Source organism: Eretmochelys imbricata, chromosome 27 (genome assembly GCF_965152235.1).
Source record: "Eretmochelys imbricata isolate rEreImb1 chromosome 27, rEreImb1.hap1, whole genome shotgun sequence".
Classification (NCBI taxonomy): Eukaryota; Metazoa; Chordata; order Testudines; family Cheloniidae; genus Eretmochelys; species Eretmochelys imbricata.
Window position 1 is genome coordinate 7,903,934 of NC_135598.1, and position 22,367 is coordinate 7,926,300.

The 22,367-nt window shown below is 49.8% G+C and overlaps 1 protein-coding gene across 1 annotated transcript; it reads right to left on the reverse strand.

The window, feature by feature from the left end:
• Positions 1–777: 777 nt before the first annotated feature.
• LOC144257834 (parathyroid hormone/parathyroid hormone-related peptide receptor-like) lies at positions 778–21,429 on the reverse strand. The gene is made up of 14 exons (XM_077806003.1): positions 21,380–21,429; positions 19,366–19,426; positions 15,190–15,295; positions 13,113–13,223; positions 12,202–12,326; positions 11,138–11,232; positions 9,660–9,846; positions 8,393–8,546; positions 7,595–7,655; positions 6,116–6,182; positions 4,711–4,805; positions 3,512–3,653; positions 2,432–2,473; positions 778–1,167 (listed from the first exon to the last, which is right to left on the reverse strand). The coding sequence occupies exons 1-14, from the start codon at positions 21,427–21,429 to the stop codon at positions 778–780; spliced, it is 1,686 nt and encodes a 561-aa protein (XP_077662129.1).
• Positions 21,430–22,367: the final 938 nt, after the last annotated feature.

Below are 22,367 nucleotides of genomic sequence, written 5' to 3' on the forward strand. Positions count from 1 at the left end.
TGACAGACTGATACTGAACTCCTCCCCAAGCACGCTCCAGCTTGCAGCGAAACAGTGCACAGCTCGTTGGCCTGGCACGATGGTCCAAGCCACGTCCATTCCACCGGACTGACCTGTCTGACTGCCCTTGTTTGTGGGCTTGAGCTGACAGCCTGCCGCCTCCTTTCTTTGAGTTTTGTAGTGTGAAACTTAGCTACCAACTGTTCTGGGATTACCCTCCACCCTGTCAATCATTCCTCTGAAAGCCAACATGGTGGGGAATGACCAAGCTTTACTAATTTGCTCTCAAAGGCCCTGATCCAGCAAAGCATTTAAACACATGCTTCCCTTTAAAATCACAGTAGTTCAGTGGATTTCAAGGGGCCTGCTTGTGCCTAAAGTTAAAAGTACAGTGCAGAAGAGGACTACTTCTTTAGGCCCTATGGCCCCAAACCAGCAGATTCCCATCCCCACGTTGCCTCTTAGCTAAGCTGTCCAGTTTGAGCTCTTTACATCTTTTCTCCTTTGCCAGTCCCTTGATCATTTCTCTTGCTCTTCTTTGACCATCCAATTTCCCCACTTTTTTATGTGGTAGCATGTTGCCTAGCACTGAACCTTGTACTCCAGGTTCAGTCACAACAGAGCTACAGCCAGAGGGACCATTGCAACCATTCTGCTTGGCATAATGCCTGTTCACAGACAGCCCAAAACTACAGTCACCCTTTTGGCAGCCACATGACACTACAAACTCTTTCCAGACCCGTCTGGAGGGTCTGGTTGGAGACATGCTTGCTCTCTTCATAGCATAGTCTCCACCTCTTTACTCAGGCTGGAATGACTTTGACCCAGGTCTGGGAAACACACAACGTCCTTGGCATTCTCCCCAGGGGCCTTCTGGGGAATCTCTTGGGTTGGGGAGGGCACAGAGTTGTCGGAAGCAGAGGAGCTTGGGATATATCCCAGCAGGCTGGTATGTGGGGACAGTGGCAGGACCCGATGCTTGGCACTCTGCTGCATCCCTGCCCCTGCTGCCCCCCGTCCAGTGATGCTCATGCTGACGCTGTTGGTGGTGTGTGACACCAGCCCACCATAATAGCAGCTCCCCCCTGTGCTGGTGACTCGTGTTTTCTGCTTGAAGTCCAGCGCCAGGCTCCTCCGGAAACGAGCTTTCTTAATCTCCGCCTGCACCTGAGGGAGAGAGCCGGCCTGTCAGGGCAGGGCAATAGAACAAGAAAATTGCACAGGCATTGCCAGCCACCAGGCCTCTCGGCACACACCTCACAATACCCCAAGCCTGAGTACAGAGATGGCAATAAGATTCCAGGGCCCCCCGACGGGGTTTGCTGTGGGGAAAGGGGCATTTCTCTGCAGCCCCACCCATCTCCTCAGTGTCTGCTCCATCCATCCCTTGACCTTCCCTTCCAAGCTACATTGAGGGAGGGGGGTTACTCAGGGGATCTCTCTCCCATACTGGTGACCAGGAGGAGGCTGGTCAGTGGACTCAGCCGGCACAGAGTCCAGCCTGCACTCCACACGGGCTCAGCTTTAGGGATCACTGGGCAAGCGAACATCAGGCAACACAGCGCCAGAGAAAATGCTGCAAGGTGCTGAGCATCTCCGAGGAGGAGCCGACTGCCTTCATCACCCCTTGGCTTCGGGTCAAAGCAGGGACTCAGATCCAGAGAGCTCAGCGTGGGTCCAGTCTCACTCCCAGTGATGGCCAGGGGCACAGGATTGGGGCCAGGGTGGGCACAGGATTGGGGCCAGGGTGGGCACAGGATTGGGGCCAGGGTGGGCACAGGAGTGTTCTCCAGCCAGGCAGCAAGTCTGGTGTTTCCGTTCACACTGAGAGTGAATTGCATGAAGCTGGATGGCCCCCGGTTAATGGCCCGGGGACTAGACCTCTTCTCCCACAGACCAGGCACCCTATAGGCAGGGGCCGCAAACACGGTCCTTAGGCTGCCTGGCTGACTTGACTCACCTCTGTTCCTGATTGATCTCCTATAGGGCTAGAGGGGGGCACTCAGCCTCTACAGTCCTTAGCCTGAGACTATCAGCAAGGGGGCCAATGAGGGCCAAGTTAGGGTGACATACACACTACCCCCAGTAGGGCCTGGGCTTAGGCTGGTGCTCCGCACCTCAGTGCAAGGCAAGGACAGTTTCCCTCCTGCTCCATGAGGACTGTGCCAAGTCACGTAAGAGTCAAAGGTTATTTCACAATCTGTTCCAAGGACAGGGGTTCCACAAGGTCAGAGGGAAAAGGAGCTGCCTCCCCCCTGAACAGCCCCAGAGGGAGAAATCCCATGGGTCCCCTTGGGCTCAGGATAGTAGCTCTGATCTGCGCTTCCCACAGCCCAGGCTGAGCTCCCACATAAGATGACAGGATTGGAAAGGCACCCATGTACCTACCAGAGCCAGGGACAAGCTGCAGGGCTGAGCCCATCTCACTTACCTCCCCGTTGCAAAAGCAATAGATAAAAGCCACAAAGAAACCCTGCCGAGAGACCAAGAAAGAGCGAGTTTTCACCTGGGGGTGCTGGAAACAAACTCCCAGCATGTGCCCAGTGCTGCTCACTCCCTGGCAGGTCCAGAGAGCTCAGGGCTCCAGGCACCTTGGCCCCATTTCTATTTGTTTTATGCATGTCTGTGGCCATTCCACCAGGACAACAGCCCCACTTGGCCCCCACATGGCTTTCTCCCCACTCCGTGCACTGGTCCCAGCTTGTTTAACAGACCAGCTCTTCCACGGGCACCATCTATGCAGGGCAGCTACAGCCAGACTGTGGTGCGTGTCCCAGGAGGGGACTCTGTCACGGGGTGACTGTCCCTTTAAGGGGTAATGGTGCCACCTCTGCCCAGGTGGGGAAAATGAATTCAGCCACCTGATGGGCAGGTCATGTGCTTAACTCAGTCCAGGGCTGGAGATAAAAGGGAAGCCTCCAGAGATGCAAAGAAAGAGAAGGGAGGTGCCTGCTTCTCCCAGTCTAGAGCAAATGGCTGGACTTCCAAGGTGCTAGCTTGGAGATGGTGAATGAGGGCTACAGCCAGCCTGAGTTATCAGCACAGTCCCTAGGAGGAGGGCTGTGGGACCCCTCAATCAAGAGGAGAACAAGGGTTGGATTTGAGGGGTGAAGGAACAGCTTTGTTAATACACTGTAAGAGACTTAATAAAAGAGACCCGTAAAGGGGGAATTGGGCGGAGCTCTGACAAGTGCTAGAAGAGGGAGCTGAGGGCAGTGCACCTTCAGGGCTGTGTTGCTCCACAGGAAGGCGCCCTGCAATGCTCCTATCACAGGCTCCAGGAGACGCACTGAACCGCTTGGCAGCCACAGCAGGGGATTGAGGGGGGCTTTCAAAAGGGCCCTTAACCCATGAGCACATGGGAAGCGAAGGTGCATTTCAGGGCCCCTCAGAACATGCCTACCGCTACCTCTGCCAAGTGCCTCACAGATCATCTTTCTGCCTTTGGAGCCAGCACTGGACCATGCAGCAAGAGGAGAGCTGGGCGAGAGCGGGAGGGCTGCAGACGTACCTGCGAGGAGTTGAACAGCATCTCGTAGTGCATCTGTATTTGCCATAAGATGCCGGAGACTTCAGTGTAGGGCATTGCCATGAACACCACGTAATGGACCCCAAAGAGTGGCATCAGCACCAGGGTGGACTTCAGCAGCTTCCTGAAAGGTAAAACCATTCCACAGGTTTGTCTGCAGCTGCTCTCTCTAACCCTCTGTCCTCAGCTTTTCAGCCACCGCCTAGGATTTATCCTACAATACCCTGGATAAAATAGTAACAACCTTACATTTCTTATAGCATTTTTCCACCCCAAATGCTCTTTGCAAGTACTTCACCTGCCACTGCAAGGCAGCCACCTCTCAGGTGGAACATGGCAGCTGATTGACAACACACAGCAGCAACAGACAACAGTTTAGGTTAAAAAAGGAAGTGAATCCTGTCTCCAGGTGAAACTGCAGGGAGGTGGGGTTCGAAAAGAAGACTAGGATGCTGAGGCTGCCCCTAATCTCACAGAGAGGACTCGGGGATGTTTAATGCCCATGAGTGTTCAGCATCTGATTTATGGCACAGTGCCCCCTAGCAGGGTCAGAGAACACTAGCACCATTGGGTTTTCCTTACAATCTCCCATTGCTTACTTATCTTGGGAGCGCTGCTGAGTTTCCAGTCCAAGGCAGGATGTGCATCTAACCCAAATCCTAAGTGGCACTATATGGAGCAAAATAAAAAGCTTTTGGGGGTGTGATATTTGCTACAGCAAAAAGTGACAAAGCACTTTGTTCTTCAAGGGAAAGCAGATTGGCTGTGGGGGGCTGGGAAAAATTCACACCTCCCTTTGCCCGGAATAAAAATGCATCGCTCAGGTGGCTGAATGGGCATGTCCCACCCCACTCTAGAGGCCTCGTCTACTGGCCAGTGCTGGAGGCTGAATGCTACATGGCAGTGGATAGGACAGTGTGTGGGAGACAGAGGTTCTGATCTTGCCTCTACTGTTTGCCAGCAGGGTGACCTTGGCCAAGTCAATTCCCTTCTGTAGAATGGGGAATAGAGATCCTGACCTCCTTTTGAAAGCACTTTGAGATCTATGCATGGGACGTGCTATGTTAAGAGCCAGCTATTAGTACCGTTTCCTCTGCTGCACCATAGTCTGGGCCGAGATGCTATCTCCACTCAAGCAGAAGGTTCATCAAGTCAAGTGGCAGCTGCACATTGTTGCTCACCTGTACTGCTGCCGAGGGTCTAGCTTCCCCGTGTTTGTCTCCCAGAGCTTCGACGCCAGAACCCGCACAATGTTGAGGAAGAGGACGAAATTCACCTGCCGACACACACCCACAATCACCTTACAAGCCATGCACGCAGAATGTGGCCAGCTAAGGGCTTGTCCGTGAGGGGAAAGTGACCAGCGTAACTATTGTAGCTGAGTGTCCACATAGGGAGCTATTCCAGAACAGCTATAGTGCTTTGAATTCATACCCAGAATAAGTTCCCTGTGTAGACGCACCCTAAGTGATCTCCTCTAGCTAAGGACTGGATATAAATGTCCTCAGGGAGGATCTTATATTGGGACACTGTCAAGATTAAATTCAGGGCCTGATTCTCTGTTGCCCTGCACTTATACCAGTGAAATCGGAATGCTACCCAATTGCAAGGGTGGTATTTTGCACTCCCTTTGCACCAACGTAGGTGACTACACACACACACACAGAGGGGCAACAAAGAATCAGGCCACAATGTTTTTGAAAATAAACCCCGTGTCTGGGTGGCTAATAACCCTCCTCATTGAAAATGATCCTCGTTTGATAGTCTTGTTCGTCACGTAGCTGGGACGGTGAGCCCTCAAGTGGCCACCAGTGCCTCCACTTAGCGCTGATCCTGGTAGTTCCTAGGAGCCCCAGTCCTGGCCCAGGGCCCCACTGGCCTAGGTGCTAAGACCCTTTTCTTTTTCTAATTACGTTCTTTCAAATGACCCTCTTTTCTTAAGCTTATGAAAATACGTCTGTGAAAGCTTCTGGTTACGAAGCCAACATGTGTGGCTCAGAGCACTAAACAGCGCCTCTTTCAAATATAAATGAAAGGGTGATAAGAATTTTCTCAGGGTAAGTAAACCTGTAGCATGCACAACTTCTAACCACGAGAGTGGGACACCTGCCTGTTAAACAGAGAGCATGGGCTTAGTCCTGCTAGGGGCGATGGGCTTCAGCAAGTGTGTGATTAAGGGTCAGGTTTAGAAAGATCTTTAGGCACTGAAGGATGCAGGTAAGTGCTAAGGGGGGGCGGGGTGTACAAAAGTCCCCAAGCAAGTTAGGTGCGTATCTGTATCTTTAGACTGTAAGGCTCAGATCCTCAATGTTGCTTAGATGCCCAACTCCCACTGATTTCAGTGGCAGTTAAGCTCCTATGAACCTTTGTAAATCTGGCCCTACATGCTTTGTTGAATCAGGCCCCAGGGATCAGCATCTCTCAGGACTGAGCCCTGTAAGAGATGACAAAGCAGACATTGCCAAGATACTATGGCAAACAATGCACGGATTGGAGAAAGGAGATTAGCCCATTTCTATATCTACTGAATCCAGCTGGGTTTTTTAGGTGACTGGGATCAGGACAAGTCTACCAGAGAATTCTTACCACGATGGCTGCTAAGATAGGGACTTGATAAATCCACTTCATATTCCCAGCGCTGAGGTCCCAGCATCTGAGGAGACCAGTAAGAAATGCTTTGGAGAAACCTGAAATAAGGGGTGAGGAATATAGCCCGTTGATGGCTCCCCCTTTCCATCTTGGACTGAGCCTGGGTGGGCAGAAGGCTGGTCCTACAGCTGGGGTGATTCTGCCACGCACATTTGCACCCCAAAACATAACCAATGAGAGTCACATATGTTACTTTAAAAGAAGTCAACAAAATCCAGATCCTGGGTCAGATCTCTCCCATGGCAGAACTCTGTTCTGCATGCTGCAGGAAAAAGGAGGGGGCTTTTTCATAATAATAAGACTGCTTTGTATCAGTGACCTGTCTTCATTATTTACCCCACACACCACCACCCATCTGTCAGCTGCAAACTCTTATCAGCAATTACGTTATATTTTCTAGCAGATCATTAAGAAAAGTAGTCAATGGCGTTGGGCCCAGAACCAATCCTTGTGGGACCCCACCAGAAACACACACCCTCACTGATGATTTTCCATTAACAATTATGGTGTGAATCTAATACATTGAATATGGGCCATATTGACTTTGTATAGTGCTAATTTTTTTATCAGAATGTTATGCTGTACATTGTCAAAAACCTTACAGAAGAATATTACACCAACAGATACCTTTATAAATCAAACTTCTAATCTCAGTGAACAATATCATGTTTATTTGACAAGGCCTAATCCACAAAATTATGCTGATTGGCTTTAATTCTTTAGTAACTGATTCACTTATCACTTGTTCCAGTATTCTGCCCACGGTCAATGTCAGACAAACTGCCCTATATTTGCCTTCTGTAAATTTTGGCACAATTTCTTCCAGTCATCTGGAGTTTTCACAGTTTTTTATAAGTAGTTTAAAAATTAATGTCCTTAGAACATCTTGGCCAACTCTTTATTTTTAAAACTCTTAGGTACAAGTTATCTAGATTTGGTTACTTTAAAATGTTTAATTTTAGTAGATGCCTTTTAACATCCTCCTTACTGTATTTCATCATCCTTATATGATATGAAAACATCATCTAGCTTCATTCTAAATACAAACCAAAAATATTTATGGAACACCTGCCTTTTCTATATCATTACTGAAAATTTTATCCTAATTTTGTTCAGATTCCTTTTGTTCCTGATATGTTTAAAAAATTCCTTTTTATTCTCCATAACCCTGTTGGCCATAGATTTTTGTTGATACCTTTAGCTTCCCTTATCAATTGCCTGCATTTTTAACCTTCTGGTATGTATATGTTCTAATCTCCCTCTCCTCCATAAAAGCCTCAGTCTAGCAATTCAGAGATTTGGTCATCTGCAGATTGCAACCACCCAATTCAATAGGATCAGGCAGAGAGATTTGCACTACAGGCCAATTCTCACCCTCCCAAATGGTCCTTTGGAAAAGAAGTTGAACCTACGTACTGTGTATCCGCCAGGGAGGCCCTGACACTGGCCCAAACAGACACAAATACAGCAGGGAGACCTGGAGGGAAACAGAACAGGTAGTATGGTTGAAGCATCAGGTTTGCAAAATGAACCAACGCCAGGAATTTAGGTGTCCCACTGCCCTCTCCTAGCTGGAATCAGAACTGCTGACCTGTGTGACATATGCCCTGTGCTGCTTAAAATAGATTCTCCTTTAGGGCTGGTCTCCACAGAGACTTAGTGTGTGTCAAACCAAGGTGCGACTCTACAGAGTTGTAGGATTCATACAGGGTTCATGCGCTTGGCAACATTCAGGGCACACCTTGAGTGTTGTGTAGGAGCAGTGCACACACGGCTCCTCTCAAGGGCATGAACCTTGGAAACTTGCCCAGATGATATAAACCGTGGGAAACCTCCCAGGACTGGGCTCAAGGCCCGAGAGCAAGGAATGCGGTAGATAGAAATTGGTAAATAAGAATATTAAACAAAGCCAGTGCATTCCTTTTATCTGTTGGAGTATGTAATGCGCAGGAGGAGAGAGAGAAATAAAAGAGAGGGTGGAAAGCTGACAGGCAGACCAGCCCGTCGGCAGACCAGCCTGCTTGCTTGCTTAAAGCCTTGTTCTGTCTTGTATTTGGACCGCAACACAGAGTACTCCCTTGCAGTGCACTAACTAGCCGTCTGGACCCTGCTTTACCATTCGCTACAAATTTCACAGTGCGCTTTGATGCTCTGGAGCTCCCAGTCAGCATGGCAGGTGGATGCGCTTTTGGTGGGAGCAGTGTCTGTGCTTACCCCAGCCAATGATGGTGAGGACCCACAGGTAGTTCTTGTTGGAGAGGAAGGCCATGAAGATCAAGCTGTGCAGGTAGAGCCCCTCCACCAGAATCCAGTAGTGGTTGGTGGCCAGGAAATAAAGGAAAAGCGTCACAACCACCTTGCAGCCCACCTGTGGTCATGGAGAAATGGGAAACACATTAGGGCCTCAATTCCTCTACACGTCCCCCCTCCTGAGAGATCAGGGCCATGATCTTAGACAGGGAGGCCCCCTCGCTACTCTCCTTTAGGTCCCGCCTGGCAGCGGTTACTCTGGCTTTGACCTGCCTCCTGCCCGTAAGGGAGGAAGTTGTCGGAGTAGGAATGGGGGAAGTTCCCACCCACTAAGAGGTTGGAATGGAGGGGGCAGGGCCGGCACAAAACCAGTGTGATGCCCAGTGTCGTGAAATAGCATGCAATCCAGCAACCAAAGGGTCATCTGCACTCAGTCACACAGCTCATGGTTTTATTGGGGTAACAGGTATGTGCTGTGTTCCTCTTAGCTGGAAAGGCTAGGGCCAAATTGTGTAGGTGTTGCCCCTTCCCTCCCCCTCCCCCCAGCCCCTTAAGGATTAACAGAAGCCTTTTAAGCCATATCACAGCACTGGCTTCCCTGAGCTGTGCTGAGCACTACTGTGAATGACAGCGGGCAGCTGTGCTGATCTACACTCTCCTTGGACGAGCTCTTTGCTCATTAATTCACCCTTTTGTTAAAGCGGGAGCTGCAATCCTCCACACTCATCTCTTGCAAGATAATAGACACAGCTGCATCTCTCTGCTTCTCGGCCTTCCAGGGAGAGATTGTCCCCCCGCAACCCCAGACTCTGTACAGACAATGCTTCAGTGGCGTACAGGGGTGGCCAAGGCACTGCAATGGGCGGAGGAGAAATTCCCTCAGACTCAGGCAAAGTGTAGGGCAGTGACAGGTGGTCCTACATTGTCCCCGCAAGAGCCCATAATGACACAGCCCGGGTAAAGCTGCCATAAATTAGAGCGACCCCAGAGGCTGCTCTACTTTATAGCGGGGGCTGTGCAGAATCTGGACAGCTCAAAAGTAGCTTAAAGCCCCCTCTCCCCACCCTCTTCCTGGTCTGCGCCTTCCTCCACGAGGTGCAGCCCAGAATTCCCTCCCTCCCCCCACATCTCTTCACACTTCTCCAGGATTCCTAACTCCTCTTTCCCTCCCCTTTATTCCCTGTGGGCTTGGGGAAAATGAAGAGGGAAGATGAGTTTTTCAGCTACTTGCCAGCTGGGTCCGGTGTCCCAGAAAGGGGCCCAACTCGCCCTTTAAATCATCTACTCGCATCTTCTCCGGCTCCTCTGGCAGCGAGCCGGAGTAAAGCACCACATCCTTCACGAAGATGCTGGCGGCCCGGCAGATGAAGGAGGCAAAGAGGTGAATGTGGATGAAGTTCCGTGTACAGTGCAGGTGCCTGCCCCCAGGAGAGGAAGCACGTCAGTGACAAACACCCACCCAGTCAGCAACGCGTCAGTGTCAAACACCTGCCTGTCCTCACAAACAGCTGAGGAACTGAACCAGGAGCCATGAGGCTCAGTGAGTTTGGGGGCATGGAGAGGGGGGCGGAACCAAGGTTTTGGGGCTGGCCCATTGTAAATATAGGCTTGTCATAAATATAAAGGGAAGGGTAAACCCCTTTAAAATCCCTCCTGGCCAGAGGAAAAATCCTCTCACCCGTAAAGGGTTAAGAAGCTAAAGGTAACCTCGCTGGCACCTGACCAAAATGACCAATGAGGAGACAAGATACTTTCAAAAGCTGGGAGGAGGGAGAGAAACAAAGGGTCTGTGTCTGTCTGTATGCTGCTTTTGCCGGGGATAGAGTCTTAGAACTTTTAGTAAGTAATCTAGCTAGGTACGTGTTAGATTATGATTTCTTTAAATGGCTGAGAAAGGAACTGTGCTGAATAGAATGACTATTCCTGTCTGTGTGTCTTTTTTGTAACTTAAGGTTTTGCCTAGAGGGATTCTCTATGTTTTGAATCTAATTACCCTTTAAGGTATCTACCATCCTGATTTTACAGAGGGGATTTCTTTACTTCTATTAAAAGTCTTCTTGTAAGAAAACTGAATGCTTTTTCATTGTTCTCAGATCTAAGGGTTTGGGTCTGTGGTCACCTATGCAAATTGGTGAGGATCTTTACCAAACCTTTCCCAGGAAGTGGGGTCCAAGGGTTGGGAGGATTTTGGGGGGAAAGACATGTCCAAACTACGTTTCCCAGTAAACCCCGTTAGAGTTTGGTGGTGGCAGTGGAGATCCAGGGACAAAGGATAAAATTAATTTGTACCTTGGGGAAGTTTTAACCTAAGCTGGTGAAAGTAAGCTTAGCAGGTTTTCATGTAGGTCCCCACATCTGTACCCTAGAGTTCAGAGTGGGGGAGGAACCTTGACAAGGCTCCATTTATAAAAAGCTGGATCTGGCTTGAGCTTTGCATGTCAAGCCCCCAGAAAGTAGGGCTGTTTGGCTCTGGCCATCTGGCCCAGCTCTATGAGAAATGCAGAATAAAATGGATCCGGATGTTTCTGGACTTTAGGAAATGGTCTGTGGTTTGGCCTGAGACTTGAGCCACTGTTTGGGTTGGGCTTTCTTTGATCTAATCTGGCTACCCATCCCTGCTGGCTGGTGACTCTGTGGGGCTCTCCTGGAACACAGGGTGAGTGCAGGGGCTAGAGGATGAAAGGGGAGTGGTCAATTGCTCCTTCTTACTTGAAGTAGCAGAGGATGCCCACGGCAACGATGAGGGAGGCCAGGGAGATGGAGTAGCCGATGGTGTACATCATGTGCAGGCGGTCAAACACCTCCTGGAAGGGAAGGATACAGGATGGTCCCTGACGGCCCATGCTCACAGCTACATCACAGGAAGCAAAGTAGGACATGCAGAGCCCTAATGTACCCTACCAGCTTGGACAACGGAGATGGCCACCAGGTGAGACCAACCTGGCACATCTCCTGCCGGCTCAGTCATGGAAAGGTGACTTCTAGCCAAGGCCAGCTCACCATGGGAGGAGGCTCCCAGCTCAGCTCCTGTGTGACTCCACCAAGGGGGAGGTTCTCATCTGCCTGCCTGGGCACGGCTGCTGCCTACCGCTCATGGGCTTTCAGACTTGGAGCTTTGACTGCACTCAGAAGCAGGATGCACATGAGGCCAAGCAGCGGGCCAGGCCTGGGATTCTGCTGAATCAGCTCTGGCATCTGGACAGCAGGGGGCAGACACAACAAGCCCGCTTCCCACCCTCCACCCCTCCCCAAACTACTGGGGGCAGAGGAGGAAATCTTCACCTTCCCCCACCTCTGGTTTTGAGTAGTTGGAGGGGTAGAATCAGCAAGCTGATCCCTTTGGCTGTCGCTGGAGGAAGATGAGCAAATAGAAGCTCCCACCAGCACACGGGAGAAGGTGGCAAAGGCATTTAATCAGGACATGTGATGAGCACCAGGTTCATAGAATCATAGAATATCAGCGTTGGAAGGGACCTCAGGAGGTCATCTAATCCCACCCCCTGCTCAAAGCAGGACCAATCCCCAATTTTTGTCCCAGATCCCAAATGGCCCCCTCAAGGATTGAACTCACAACCCTGGGTTTAGCAGGCCAATGCTCAAACCACTGAGCTATCCCTCCCCCAGTGAAGAGTCTGGAGCTGCCTCTATCCCCCTACAGTAGAAGGTTGCTTTGCTGCCAGCAGTCATTCTGAGCTCAGGGGCTTCCCCAGCCTCCAGCGGCACCTCTCCTCAGTTACCCCACCCCACGTCCCTTCCCTCTGGCTGTAGTTCACCTTCTCTCGGCTCCGGCGCTCAGGGGTGAGAAACTCAGTGCATTCCGTGTAGTTCGCCCACGTCTTGTTGATGTTGAGCGCTAGCTCCCAATTCCCATAGGCATCACAGTGTCTGTAGGCATGGCCTGAAAACAAGGACAGGGTCAGGGCGGTTGGACCTCCAAGAAACCCAATGGGCCAAGCCATTGCAGAGCAAATCATAGGACTGGAAGGGACCACAATAGATCATTTAGTCCAGTTCCCTGCACTCAAGACAGGACTAAATATTATCTAGACCATCCCTGACAGGGGTTTGTCTAACCTCTTCTTCAAAAACTCCAATGACAGAGATTCCACAACCTCCCTGGGCAATTTATTCCAGGGTTTAACCACCCTGACAGGAAGTTTTTCCTACTGTCCAGCCTAAACCTCCCTTTCTGCAATTTAAACCCATTGCTTCTTGTCCTATCCTCAGAGGTGAACGAGAACAATTTTTTCACCCTCCTCCTTGTAACAGCCTTTTAATCCCATGTTCCTGCAACAACCCATGGCTCCAGACCTCAGGTGGGATCAAACCATCAATCACAGGCACACACCACAATCACCGTTAGCTGTTAGAGACGGCAGCAGGCTGCAACAGTGGCTGGGGGTTGAGTGTTAGGGAGAGACATGTTCATGGGCACTAATCCAGGATAATATGCTTAGGTGTTGCTCATCCCTGTTAACTAACTAGGACTGGTCTGAGCCTGTCCTCAGCTGAGCTAGGTTGTGCTCATCATAGCAGTATCAAAGCACCTTGTCTGGGATGTTCATAGGGGTGAAATCGAAGTGATTTGAGCTACTCTCTCTGAGACGTCTTTGAAAACCATCTGTTGAACTTGCAAAGCCAGTGAGGTGAAGCTGGGGCAGGCAGGGATGTTTTCCAAGTGTACCTTTATGGTTGAAGTCGTAGATGTACTCTGGACATGGGACAGACACCTGTTGGCTTGGGGAGCCCTCGGGCCAGCAGATAATTCCATCCCATTCCGGAAAGCAGCTGGCATCTAGCCAAATAAGCAAAGACCCGGCTCATTACTGGTATCATTATTATTTCACGTTTATGTTGCATGCTCTGGCCACAGCAAGCTTGGACCCCATGACGCAAGGTGCTGGACAAACATAATAAGTGGCAATCCCTGCTCCAAAGACCTTACGGTGTAACTAGACAAGCTGGAGCAGCTAGATGAGGCAAACAAGCAGGCTGGGGTGGGGTGAGAGAGACAAGATAACAAATAAATAGAACGGGATGGCCTCAGTTCTTAGCTGCTCAGCAGCAGTAATCCCAGCTCACCTCCTGCCTGCCCATTAGCAGGCTGTCCTTTACTGTGTGTAAAGCCAACGAGGAGTCCTTGTGGCACCTAAAAGACTAGCATATTTATTTGGGCATAAGCTTTCGTGGGCTAGAACCCACTTCATCAGATGCATGGAGTGGAAAATACAGGAGCAGGTATAAATACATGAAAGGATGGGGGTTGCTTTACCAAGTGTGAGGTCAGTCTAACGAGAAAAATCAATTAACAGCAGGATACCAAGGGAGGAAAAATAACTTCTGAAGAGGTAAGAGAGTGGCCCATTACAGACAGCTGACAAGAAGGTGTGAGTAACAGTAGGGAGAAATTAGTATTGGGGAAATTAAGTTTAGGTTTTGTAATGACCCAACCACTCCCAGTGTCTATTCAGGCCTAATAGATGGTATCCGGTTTGCAAATTAATTCCAGTTCTGCAACTTCATGTTGGAGTCTGGTTTTGAAGTTTTGTTGTTGAAGAATTGCCACTTTTAGGTCTGTTATTGAGTTGGGTTGGGTCTTTACAAAAGCTAAACTTAATTTCCCCAATAGTAATTTCTCCCTACTGTTACTCACATCTTCTTGTCAGCTGTCTGTAATGGGCCACTCCTTACCACTTCAAAAGTTATTTTTCCTCCCTTGGTATCCTGCTGTTAATTGATTTCTCTCATTAGACTGACCTCACACTTGGTAAAGCAACCCCCATCCTTTCATGTATTTAAAGCTGCTCCTGTATTTTCACTCCATGCATCTGATGAAGTGGGTTTGTGCCCACAAAAGCTTATGACCAAATAAATTTGTTAGTCTCTAAGGCGCCACAAGGACTCCTCATTGTTTTTGCTGATACAGACTAACATGGCTACCACTCTGAAACCTTTACTGTATGTATTATTTAATTTTGCATTAGTGTGTCCGTGAGAAAGTCAAGGGGCCCCACCTTCCTATTCAGAGCTGACTAAGCACATGCAACTTGCCATGCTGGACTAGTCCTCTGGAGCACCTGGCCCAGCATCTTGCCTCCAGCAGAGGTTAGTGTTTGAAGTGTACACACCACATGTCAGCCCCTTGCACCACAAGCTAATTCACCTGGCTAACTCTAGCCTCCACATGCTACTGCCCCGGGCACCCGGTGCTATAGATCAGCTGCCTAGAAATGACCCAGACCAGGACACTTCCAGATGCTGTAGGTTTCTTATACAGAAACACTGGTTTCTAGGCAATTACTACAGGCAGGGGGCATCACAGCACATCTGCTTACAAGCGTCTCACTCCGATGAGGGAAAGGCTTCCAGCAGGACTCCCCCTGCTGGGGTTTGTTTGTGGCATCACAACTGGTGATTTCAGGATGAGGCCAGCAAGCTACAGATGGCCAGCCTAGCATTACTGTTATTTATTTGTAGCATCGTGATGGCTAAGAGCCCTGCAGAGCTGTACAGAAACAGAACAAAAAGATGGTCCCTGCCCTCAAAGAACCTGCAGCCTAAAGAATCTGGCCCAGTGTTCACTGAAGGTGATGGACAGATTCCCACTCACTTCCGAGGGCCTGGAGTAAAGCCCCCAGGTGAAATCCTGCCTTCAACAGGAGTTTTGCCACTGACTTCAACAAAGGCAGGATTTGTTCTGTGTGGTTTAACCAGCTCTCTCGGCACTGACTGAGCACAAAGGACACAAACTGGGACGGTACCTTTGATTTTCTCCAGCTGGGTGTTGACATTTGTTTGACATTTCTCCTTCGCTTCACCCAGCAGATAAATCTGCTCTTCCTTGGTGAGAACATCATCCGTGTCAACCTGCCGAGCCAAAAACAAAGAGATGGGGCTGCAGTCCTTGTGCTGCCTTGGGGCGGTTTGCAGAGGGAACAGTCAAGGCTTTCCAAGGCCTAGTCTACACTACAGAGCTAGGTCAACACAAGGCAGCTTATGTCATCCTAACTCTGGAAGTGTCTACACTTAAAATTCACTCCTGCCGACGTAATTGCCCTGCTACGCCAACTTAATAACTCCACCTCCATGAGTGGCATAGAGTCAAGGGCAACACTGCATTGCTTACACTGACTGTTACTGGCTTTCGTCCCACAATGCCCCACACTGACAGGGGGCCATGTCCTGCCAACCCAGTCCCCTCCGTCCCAGCTCCCTGGGACGAAGGGGACTTGGTTGGCAAGACACTGAGTGAGTGTAAGTTATGTGGCTTGATAAAAGAAACATAAGTGTTATTAATATTGTTGTTAATTATTTGTATTATTGCACTAGCCAGGAGTCCCAGTCATGGCCCATCACCCCATTGCACTAGGCACTTCACAAACCCCGAACAAAATGCCCCAAAGAGCTTCCAATCTAAGTATAGAGCCAGACACAAACATACAGTAACCAACGCCAAGTGCCATGTACGTAGCACTGCCAGGAGCCAAGACTCAGTGGCTAATTGCATCTCTCTAGTTAGCCAGTCTTCTGTATTTTTAAACAGTGAGAGACACCAAGCAATTAAGAGATCTCGGTCACTCCCTCCCTGTGCCTCTGGTTTGCTTCCTGCCCTTTGCCTGGCTATTTAGGTTGTTTGCTCTATCTCTCACTGTGTGGCCCCCTAGCACCATGAGGCCTCTACACACTGTTGAAATACAAATAATCATAAACAATACCAGGGATTCCGCGTCATTTTTTTAAACTAATGTTTGCTAAAGCCTGATATGAAATCAAAGCAGCGAAGGTGGCTAACACCAGTAAATGCGACCCAGCTTGGCCGTTCTTCCCCTAAGTTTTGTTTTGCTTTTCTGAAAGGTGACAGGATCTCTCCTCCCCCTGCCTATTTCCACTGTAATAGTCCCTCTTGCATTTCCTGGCAGTGGTCCCCAAGGGGCATACATTGTATCAATACCACCCCCCCCTCAAAACAAACCCCCATCCATGTCCTGTGGCTATCGCCAGGCCTTACTGAACATGATGCTTGTGGTTGTGACTCTGTGTGAGCCTGCAATGGAAACGCTGTGCAGTTTTAATCTTTTGTAACTCATAGAGTCAGTCATAGGGTTTAAGGTCGAAAGGGACCTCAGATGGATTGGATGAATGGACTATAAGGTGGACAGAAAGCTGGCTAGATCATCGGGTTCAACCGGTAGTGATCAACGGCTCAATGTCTAGTTGGCAGCCGGTATCAAGCCAAGTGCCCAGGGGTCGGTCCTTGGGCCGGTTTTGTTCAACATCTTGATTAATGATCTGGAGGATGGTGTGGATTGCACCCCCAGCAAGTTCGCAGATGACACTACATTGGGGGGAGAGGTAGATACGCTGGAGGGTATGGATAAGGTCCAGAGTGACCTGGACAAATTGGGGGATTGGGCCAAAAGAAATTTGATGAGGTTCAACAAGGACAAGTGCAGAGTCCTGCACTTAGGACGGAAGAATCCCATGCACTGCTACAGGCTGGGGACCGACTGACTAAGCAGCCGTTCTGCAGAAAAGGACCTGGGGATTGCAGTGGATGAGAAGCTGGATATGAGTCAGCAGTGTGCCCTTGTTGTCAAGAAGGCTAACGGCATACTGGGCTGCATTAGTAGGAGCGTTGCCAGCAGATCGAGGGAAGTGATTATTCCCCTCTATTCGGCACTGGTGAGGCCACACCTGGAGTATTGCGTCCAGTTTTGGGCCTCCCACTACAGAAAGGATGTGGACAAATTGGAGAGAGTCCAGCGAAGAGCAACGAAAATGATCAGGGGCCTGAGGCACATGATTTATGAGGAGAGGCTGAGGGAACTGGGATTATTTAGTCTGCAGAACAGAAGAGCGAGGTGGGATTTAATAGCAGCCTTCAACTACCTGAAGAGGGGTTCCAGAGAGGATGGTTCTAGACTATTCTCAGTGGTGGCAGAGGGCAGAACAAGGAGTAATGGTCTCAAGTTGCAGTGTGGGAGGTCTAGGTTGGATATTAGGAAAAACTATTTCACTAGGAGGCTGGTGAAGCACTGGAATAGGTTACCTAGGGAGGTGGTGGAATCTCCATCCTTAGAGGTTTTTGAGGCCCAGCCGGACAAAGCCCTGGCTGGGATGATTTAGTTGGGGTTGGTCTTGCTTTGAGCAGGGGGTTGGACTAGATGACCTCCTGAGGTCTCTTCCAACCCTAATCTTCTATGATTCTTCTATGATTCTATGACCATTAGATCATCAAGTCTGACTATCTATAATATCAGCCACACACATCCTGCAGTCCCGCACCAAACCCAGTGAAGGAAATGGGACTCACCGGAGCCTAGGCTAGTACATGCCACAGGCAGAGAGTAGGAGGGATGGAGGTGCACCAGTGCCCGAGGCCCCGGCAGCGACAGGAAAATGATTAAGTGAGATATACCCAGATAATCCTGGCAAGTGACCCGCACCCACACGCTGCAGAGGATGGTGAAAAACCCCAAGGTCACTGCCCATCTGACCTGGGGAGCAATTCCTTCCTGACCCCACATATGGCCATCAGCCAGGCCCCGAGCATGTGAACAAGCATCAGCCAGACAAGCACCCAAGACAGACACTGCTCGATACCACCTCAGAGCTCACCCCCTCCACAACTCCAGTCGGGGCCATTCCTGATGCTCCAGAGGAAGGAGATAAAAATCCTCCCAGGATACATTACTGATGAGCGAAAAAGTACATGAACAAACCCACTAGGGTTAGACTGATGAAGGAGAGAGAGGATGTGAAGCAGAGTTACAGGTCCCATCAATTACCTGAACCAGGCAGAGCTGAATCCTCCTGCAGAGACACCAGCAACGTGCAAAGCCATCTGGCTTCCTGAGTGAAAGCGTCAGAACTGGAGCCTCTCCCAGCCTGCTCTAAAACGCTGTCCACCCACCGTGTAGGGTCAGGCATCCCTCCTGGGGTGTTGGCCTTTTTCACAAAGGGTTAGATTGTGCCCTAGTCTTACTACACCAGGAAGGGAAGCAAGGCCCCTGTACCCCCTTGCACAGCCTACCAGATCTTAGGACTTGTCTGAGGCAGAGAGCAGCCCGTTTCTGAATACTCCTCCCTGGGACCACGGAGGAGAGACAACACTTTCAAGGGCTACAGTAGCTTATTTCCACCCCTGGACCAGAAGGGAGCAGGACAGGAATTGTGATTGAGAGTCATAACTCCTTCCTGAAGCTGCTCCTGGATCAGAGCAGTTGAGCAATGCACCCCAAAAGAAATTAAATTTAAACATAGAGTCCAGCTCAGGCCTCCTCCCTAGGCTTGGCTGCTCATAGGGCTCCTCTCCTGCAGGACAGCTCAGCCCATACCCTAGATCCTCGCACTCCCTAGAGAATCACTCCCATCTTCCTTATTCCTGGCTGGGATAATGAGTCAGCAGAGCCTGCTTAACATCTCACAGCAGGATTTACACCCGCTGCTAAGAAAGTGGGATCATGGGATAACATGGAGAGCACCATATTACTGTAAGGGATCCAACCAGCTCCTCACAGCCCCCGCCATTAATTATCACCTCCCTGAATTTACCTTTGCCTCCCAAGCCAACCTGCAAGAACATATGCAAAGGCCAAAATAATGAGTAACTGGGATGTTATTATTGCAACTTGATCTCTGGTCTCGGACATGGGATCGTATAAACTTTTAGCCTTGTGTTTCCCGCTGCGTCTCTCCGTTTTGTTGCACTGTGCTGTGGAAAAACAGCATCACCCCTGCTTGGTTTTAAATAGGCCACCATTCAGTTTCCCCTGAGAGTGCCCTGCAGGCCTGGAATCAGCAACATGCATTAGGGCCTGTGCCAGAGACAGGCAATAAAGCCTGGAGAAAATGGAAATGTTAATGAGAAAAGATAACTGGCCAGTCAGAGAGGAAATGAGGCTGCAAGAGCGAGGATGAGACATATCTGTCCGAACCATGGCCAGGCGCTGCAGGTATGAATGGCTTGTGATGGTGTCCGATAACCTTGGGCCGGACCTGGGCAAGAGAGTACGCACACGGTTCACTATTCTGGCTCTCATCCTTTCTCCTGCAAAATAGGCAGGAAATGGATGCGCAAGCAGAGATAATGGAGGCAACAGCTCTGGACCTGCAATCAAGGAGCAGGCATATAGAGGGGCAATTAAAGCGTCTGTCGGGGCAGGGAGCAATGGCACATCGGGAGCCCAAGAAATACTGTGTGGCCGATTTAACGGGGCTCCAAGGAGAGATGCTGCTGCATTTTTTAGTTTCCCTCTAAATCCAGGCTGCCCAGGTAAGAGAGGGGAATTAAAAATGCTCCAAAGAGAGGCTCAAATATAAAGGGCTTATCATTTCTAGGAGTGTGTGTGTGTGAGGGAGAGAGATCTGCAATCAGAAAGCCATGCACAAGGTGAATTCTGTCCGGGACAGATTGCAGTAGCTCAGTTGCAACTCCGCCCAGTGCCTCGCCATCAAAGGGAAATAGACATTCCTTCCTCCCGGCTCCATGAGCCGTCCACAGTCAGTGATTTACCAGAGTAGCTTCCATCCAAAGAGCAGTGTCTCCCAGCCAGCGCTGCCCCCTCCAGGGAATACAGCCCCAGCCCCATGGATCCTAGCAGAGGGGGTTCATCAGCATTGCGGGGAACATGTTGTGGGAGCGTCTCTCCTGTCTCTGAACCACCACCTGGAACCCATGAACACAATCTCCCCTCCACTCATGGGTAGAACTTAGCCCCTTGAGTCGATGAGAATGAAGGGCCCTCAGAACTTCCCAGAGAGGATGAAGATTCCACCTCCTCTCTAGAACTGTGTAAGGAGAGCCAGACTTTGACTTTTAGTTCTAGCCAACTAGTCGCACTTGTGCTGAGCAAGGGAAAGATCCAGAATGGAGTGTGACTTAGCAGTTAGAACAGGGGAGCTTCTGGGACCAGGATTCAGTCACAGCGGACATGAAGCTGACAGTGATTTATCCTGAGCACTAAGATGTGGCAAGCATCAAGTCATCTCATTCCGTTGTCCTGGGAGTCAGGACTCCTGGGTTCTATTCCTGGCTCCGCTACAGATTCTGTGCACGACCATGGACAAGTCATATCACCTCTCTGTGCGTCACTTTCCCCTGTGTGAAATGGGGCTGACTATCCCATGGTGTGAGGCTTGGAGATCCTTGGAGGGGTTCAGATGAAAAGGAGTAAGAGGCCAAAGCCCCAACTGAGATGATTTCAGCTTCCACGGCCCACCCGGTGAAGACTCAACAGCGGGTCTCGGGCTGTGGTGAGCAAAGCTCACAGTGAAATTCAGCTCCGCGTTCCTCCTTGCCTTGGCAGGTTCCTCGTCTGGCCCAGAAGGCCTCCTGCCAGCAGATCATGCTGTCCAGGCTTTTTAGCCCATATCGATATTAAGACCTTGTTTCGTTTTATTTATTTATTTAATACCTGCACTGACGACCCCTCTTTCCAAAGGGAGCAGACGCAAGACACGGGAACATAAGTGATTGCTTAGAGGCAGGAGAGGGTAAATAGCTCGTGAGCAAGCACAAGAAGTGGATGTACTGAGTGCAATTAATCTCTGGCTATAAATTAGCCTGTTCGGTAATAGCCTGAGGTAGGCGGAAGGAACAAAGTGTACTAGTGCGTGCTGCCAGTTACACATGTGTCAATCCACAGTGACTCCACTGAAGTCCACCCAGTGTAACTGAGAGAAGAACTTTGCCCTTTGGCTTCCATTAGAGGTTGCCACAAAAATGTTTTCTTCGTCCCTGCTCACCCTCAGATCACACTGGCTCAAGATCGGTCCTGGACTAGTCCCAGATTTATGGGCTGGTATCTTGAAGCTCATCATCCCTAGAAACATTGTTGCCTTTATCCCTTTGTGGAGCTGGTATTCTAGGCTTTCCAGTGGCAGCAGCTTGTCCTGCCTGGTGCCATGAGATCTTTAATGATCACAAATCAATCCAGATCTTGGTCTTACCTCTCATCCCAAAGACGCACTCCGAGCAGCCGGGCACCTCCTAGCAGCATGCTGGCCCCTTGATTCAGTATCACAAACCCTCAGATTATAAACTCTTTGAACAAGTTTCAGAGTAACAGCCGTGTTAGTCTGTATCCGCAAAAAGAGAAGGAGTACTTGTGGCACCTTAGAGACTAACCAATTTATTTGAGCATGAGCTTTCGTGAGCTACAGCTCACTTCATCATGAAAGCTTATGCTCAAATAAATTGGTTAGTCTCTAAGGTGCCACAAGTACTCCTTTTCTTCTTTGAACAAGGGAAGTCATCCTAGGTCGAATTTTAAAAAGCATGCGAGGCAGTGTGGGCTAGTGTGAAGAGGTGTTGTGGCTATGACCTGCCAAGCCCAGAGGTGCCGGGGCTCAGCCTCGGCAAGCCCGGGCACAAATTAAGCCCTGGATAAGGCACTGAAAGACCTGGACTCCGTTGCTTCTCTGCTACTGACCGGCTTCTTGGCAAGTCACTTCACCTCTCTGTGCCTCGGTTCCCCCTCCTACCCTTTGTCTGCCATGTCAATTTACATTGTAAGCTCTTTTGGGGAGGGACTGTCACTGTGTGTTTGTACAGTGCCTAGCACAATGGATGACCCTGATCTCAGTTAGGGCCTCTAGGTGCTACTGTAATATAAATAATAATAACGTATAGCCCTACATAAACAATTAGGATAATATTGACTTAGGAGGGAAGAGTGCCACCCACTGAATCACCAAGAGCTTTCTGTAGAGCACCAGATTTTCTCTGGAAATCTCCAGCCCCAAAATACTGACCAGGCCCAGCTCTGCTCAGGGTGGAAAGTCAAGAGGATAGGAAATGGAAATGGTGCAAAGGAGCTGCTCTTGCCTGATTTAACATGGTCCTTTGCTAAATGCCCATTCAGAAATATTTGTCTATTCCATGTGGCATGTCAGGCTTCTGCACAGGCTACTCCTTATTCATCCCTGCTAGCAAACT

Coding starts and splice junctions, on each gene's coding strand:
- LOC144257834 (XM_077806003.1), bottom strand. CDS start 21,429: ATGCTGCTAGGAGGTGCCCGGCTGCTCGGAGTGCGTCTTTGGGATGAG. Junction 19,427..21,379: donor GTGCGTCTTTGGGATGAGAG/GTAAGACCAAGA, acceptor TCTCTTGCCCAG/GTCCGGCCCAAGGTTATCGG. Junction 15,296..19,365: donor ACCTGCAGCGCCTGGCCATG/GTTCGGACAGAT, acceptor TTGGCTCGGCAG/GTTGACACGGATGATGTTCT.